The sequence below is a fragment of the Erigeron canadensis genome, chromosome 6 (assembly GCF_010389155.1).
Source record: "Erigeron canadensis isolate Cc75 chromosome 6, C_canadensis_v1, whole genome shotgun sequence".
NCBI lineage: Eukaryota > Viridiplantae > Streptophyta > Magnoliopsida > Asterales > Asteraceae > Erigeron > Erigeron canadensis.
Genome location: NC_057766.1, coordinates 21,626,593 through 21,631,889, shown reverse-complemented (window position 1 = coordinate 21,631,889; position 5,297 = coordinate 21,626,593). Strand labels below are relative to the sequence as shown.

General features: G+C 41.0%; 1 protein-coding gene across 1 annotated transcript; it reads left to right on the top strand.

Moving 5' to 3' along the window:
* Positions 1-1,368: 1,368 nt before the first annotated feature.
* Positions 1,369-2,241, top strand: LOC122604460. The gene has a single exon (XM_043777353.1). It carries the CDS (start codon positions 1,369-1,371, stop codon positions 2,239-2,241), a length of 873 nt encoding a protein of 290 aa, XP_043633288.1.
* The last annotated feature ends 3,056 nt before the right edge of the window (positions 2,242-5,297 follow it).

Below are 5,297 nucleotides of genomic sequence, written 5' to 3'. Positions count from 1 at the left end.
GCTTATGGTACATTTTGTTTTGGAGTCATGTTTCAGTAACATTTCTGTAAATGCTCAAGTTGTAAAGTTTTTGGAAGTTAGTATTGTCGCATTGGGCGATATTGTTGCCAAAACGGGTAAATGACCCGTTAGGGTTGATCTTGGATTTATGAAACAAACTATGTTGTAATTGTGTTTAAAATGTGTCTATGAAGTTGTTATAAACCTCTAGAATGTGTCTTTCAGCTGTTGGTTCGAAATTTTAAGGTTACAAGTTGCTCATGGTCGAAATGAGTTTTAGGGATGCTGTCAGGTGGTCCACTGCGGCGCAGTGGGGGTGACTTTGCCCACTGCGGCGCAGTGGGAGATGTGTCGAACCCACTGCGGCGCAGTGGGGCATGTTCAAGTTCTGGCCGAGGATTTCCACTATGGCGCAGTGGGGTATAAAAAAATATAAAAAAAAAATTTTCATATGTTTTCGGTTTATTGAGTCTGGTCATTTCAAGTTGGTATCAGAGCCAAGGTTTAAGGGATTTAGGTATTCCCTCGTGTAGAGAGTGCCTAGACTTAAACCTTAGTTGGGACTCGACCTTAGGTGACCGAAATTTTATATGGGACCGAAAGATGCGTTTGATGATGCTAGTTTATTCACTTGCTAGTATTTAAAGCACAATAAGAAGTCGGCCTTATTGTGGTTGAAGTACTAACAGTTCATAAACTAACGACCTCAAACCTTGGGACGGTTTAGTATAAAATTATAGGTTTGGTTGTAGTTTGAGTGTGTAGAGATAAGTTATGAAATTAAATCTGTTTATTCAATCTTATTATAGTATGGCTGATCAACACAACGACGAAGCTGAGCACCTTAGTCAAAATGAGGAAGAAGAGCCCATATTTGCCGAAGATAGTATGGATATCTCGGACCAAATTGGGAGAGTCTTAGAGAAGTACACTCCCGTTTTACTTAAAAGGTTGAATGCGACAATGGAAGGGGCTATGAATAATCATATAGCTCAAATGATCAGGGAAGAGGTTGCAATTAACGTGCAACGGGAATTTGAGAAACGTGATGCCAAGGATAAGGGCAAGAAGAACGAAGAGGAGAAGGAGGTGGAAATAACGGGAGAAAGAAGTTACAAGAAAAAGTTCACCTTTCGAGACTTTGAAGTGTGCCACCCTGCGGAGTATCACGGTGATCGTGATCCCATTGTTTGTACTAGGTGGATATCGGAGATAGAAGGGGCTTTCCGTACTAGTCAATGCCCCTCACATCTTAAAGTTATATTTGCGGTGGGCATGTGTAGAAATAGTGGGAAGAGATGGTGGGATGGTTTGTTGGCTGTCAAGAAAGGGGAGCTAAACAATGTGGAATGACCCGAATTTAAAGAAATGTTCTTCAAGGAGTTCCGGTCGGAGGCCGAGGTAACTAAGTTGAGGAGTGAATTCCTCAATGATTGTCAAGGCAACATGAGCTTGAACGAATTTCAAGCCCAATTCTTGGACAAAGCTCAATTTTTTCCGGAGTTTCTTGAAAATGACCAACTGCTCAAGGAGCAATTTTATTTGAAGTTGAGGAAGAATCTTCGGGAGAAGATTAGCTTGCGTCAAATGGAGTCTTTCTCCATGTTGGCGGATGTAGCCCGGGATCATGAGATTGAGATGTCTAGAGTCGATGAAGGTGTTTTGAAAAGAAGGTATGAAGACGTAAACTCTCCAAGCAAGCGACCTAGACAAGAGGGTAGTTCCGGGAACCACCCCAATAAAAGAAATGTCCCATTTTGTTGTCAATGCAAGAAGAATCATCCAGGGGTTTGTAGAGCAGCGGACAAGGGTTGTTACACTTGTGGGAAGCCGGGGCACACTAGCCGGGAATGTAGGTCTAAACCTCAAAGACCCATTATATGCTTTAAGTGCTTTGAAGAGGGTCACATGAGAAGCTCATGCCCAAAATTGACGGAAGAGGAGAGGTTAGAAGAAAGAAGAAGGGAGGCGGAGAGGAAGAATGCCCAAACACATGGGAATAAAAGAGGAAGGTCCTTTCAACTCTCCGTGGAACAAGCAAGAAACACCGATGATGTTGTCACAGGTACATTCCTTGTCTATAATGTGCCTATGCGTATTCTCTTTGATTCGGGAGCGAATAAGTCATTTGTTGCTATTAGAATGATTCATGTTATTCCCATGTCTAAGTCATGTTTAGAGAACGTTTTGCAAGTTGAGGTTGGTAATGGTAGGATGAAATTAGTAAGGGAGGTGTATTGAGGGTGTGAAATAAAGATTTCTTCGGAGATCTTTCAAGCCAATTTAATTCCTTTTCCAATGGGAGAGTTTGACATAATCTTGGGTATGGATTGGTTGAGCTCTTGTAACGCTAAAATCGCATGTGACGAGAAAGCGGTATATTTGAAGACCTCTAAGGGCGAAGACTTGGTGGTGTATGGTGATAGGAAAGAACGTTCTATACCCGTGTGCACTTTTGCTCATGCCAAACGTTACATATCCCATGGATGTCACGCTTATCTTGCTCACATCGTCGATGTTGAGAATAAAATCCTTTCTATCGAAGACATCCCCATTGTTAAAGATTTCGTCGATGTTTTTCTCGAAGACTTGCCGGGTATTCCTCCCGAACGGCAAGTTGAATTCTTCATTGATCTTATTCCGGGGGCTAACCCCATTGCTAAAGCTCCCTACCATTTGGCTCCTACGGAAATGCAAGAAATGATGAAGCAACTCCAAGAGTTACTTGATAAGGGTTTCATTCGACCTAGTAACTCTCCTTGGGGTGCACCAGTACTTTTTGTCAAAAAGAAGGATGGTAGCATGCGGATGTGTATCGATTATCGTGAACTCAACAAAGTCACCGTAAAGAATAAATATCCTTTGCCGAGAATTGATGATTTGTTTGATCAACTTCAAGGAGCCTCGTATTTTTCTAAAATCGATCTTCGTTCGGGTTACCATCAACTCAAAGTACGTGAAGAAGATATTCCTAAAACCGCCTTTCGGACTCGTTATGGTCATTTTGAGTTTGTTGTCATGCCTTTTGGACTCACCAATGCTCCCGCGACTTTCATGGACCTTATGAACCGTGTTTTTCGCCCTATGCTCGATAAGTCCGTGATCGTCTTCATTGATGATATTCTCATTTATTCCAAGAGTTCGTCCGATCATGAAGTTCATTTAAGGGAGGTGTTGGAAGCGTTGCGTAAGGAGAAACTCTATGCCAAATTCTCCAAATGTGAATTTTGGCTAAGGGAGGTGCAATTTCTTGGCCATATTGTTAATAGTGAAAGAATCATGGTGGATCTGGCTAAGATTAGTGCGGTGATGAAGTGGGAGCAACCTAAGAATCCGTCAGAAATTAGAAGTTTTCTTGGTCTAGCGGGCTATTACCGTCGTTTCATTCAAGACTTCTCTAAAATAGCTTCCCCATTGACCAAGTTGACTCGAAAGAACATCAAGTTTGAATGGAAAAGCGAGTAAGAAATGGCTTTCCAATAACTTCGAGAAAGGCTAAGTCAAGCGCCGGTTCTTGTTTTACCCGATGGTCTTGAAGATATGGTGGTGTATTGTGATGCATCATCTAATGGCCTTGGTTGTGTTCTTATGCAACGGGGTAAAGTCATTGCCTATGCTTCAAGGCAATTGAAAGAGCATGAGAAACGGTACCCTACTCATGACTTGGAGTTAGCGGCGGTGGTCTTTGCTTTAAAACTTGGCGCCATTATCTCTATGGAGTCAAGTTTACCATCTACTCCGATCATAAAAGCCTCAAATATTTCTTTGAGCAACGAGATCTCAATAATCGCCAAAGAAGATGGTTAGATCTTTTGAAAGATTATGATTGTGAGATATTGTACCATCCCGGGAAGGCTAATGTGGTAGCGGACGCTTTGAGTCGGAAGAGTTCTCATCATGCTTTAGTCGTTTCTCCTCTTTGGGTTTTGATCACTAACGATTTCTTGGATCAAATTAGAGAAGCTTAAGAGAAGGCTTTGCAACGGGACCCTAAAAGATAAAGAATTCAAGGCCAATTGCAATATTTCACTAAGGATTCTCGTGGCCTTACTTTACGTTTTGGGAGGATTTGGATTCCGTTCTCTTGTGAGTTGAAGCAAGTGCTACTTGATGAGGCTCACAAATTCCGTTCTCTTTTGGGAGGATAGTCTCTTGTTTCTTTTCTTTTTTTTTTTATACACATTTGGCATGACTGCATGAGTGTGATTAATGACAGTCGTGTTGGGTCGTTGTATACTTTGTTGGCAGCCAAAAGCAACCAATTTACCTCCAATGTATTGATGCTGCAAGATATTGTCACTTAGAAAACGGGTGGAAATCTTAAGTGGGAGAATTGGGACATTGGTAAAGAAAGGAAATCAAGGAATGATGTTGGCTAGTCTGATGAATGCAACCGTTAAGATATTTAAGGGAAGAAAAATCCAAGTAGCTGGTATTCCCTAGTAATGATATTTGGCTGTAGATTCGATGTGAACAACTTGTTTTGCCAATGACTAAGCTTGATTACGATAGACATAAAGTAGTTGTGGTTGAGTCATTGCAGGAACTCACCATCTTTTTTGTAATAGTCGAGCGGTTGTTTGAGCTTACTGTTGTTATGAGTGTCAGATAAGTATGGATGTCATTTTTTTAAGCTATGAGAATAATCCCTATTATAATAGATACGGTATCTGCGCGATGCCACGGGGGGTGATTGATGGTGGTGGTGTGCGGCTGTGGTGGCGATGTAATGGCAGCAATGGTGGTGGCAATGACAGGTGGTGGTAGTGGTATCAGCAGTAGTGGCGGTAGAGATTGGTGGTGGCGGCGGCAGTGGCGGTGAGTAGTGTAGGTTATTGATGTAATGTGTTCTTGATTAATTGTTGAATGTTGAAAGTTGAGAATGCTATATGATTTATAATATAGTACAGATAAAGATATAGGTATAGATATTGTTAGTAGTTTAACTCAGAGTTACAAAAGGTTCTTGGCAACAAGTTCTAAAAATTAGAAGTTTATTGGCTATAGAAAGATTAATTAACCTAGTAAATGGATGGGATCATAAGAGAAGATGGGTTGGAGCCTTGTTAATAACTCCAGAATTCTGTTAAAAGTAATAGGTTGGATTGCCCTCTGCATCATGTAACTCATGTAACTGTAAATTGGAACTTTTAACTTGTATGCTTGCTGTGGTGGTAGAAGTTGTACTTGCTATTATCTGAAGTCAATCAAAAATTATTATCAACTAAGTCACTTGAGTTTGAATAAAAAAGTTTAAGCAGGTAGCAAAAGTTGTTAATGACATAGTATTTGCAGGT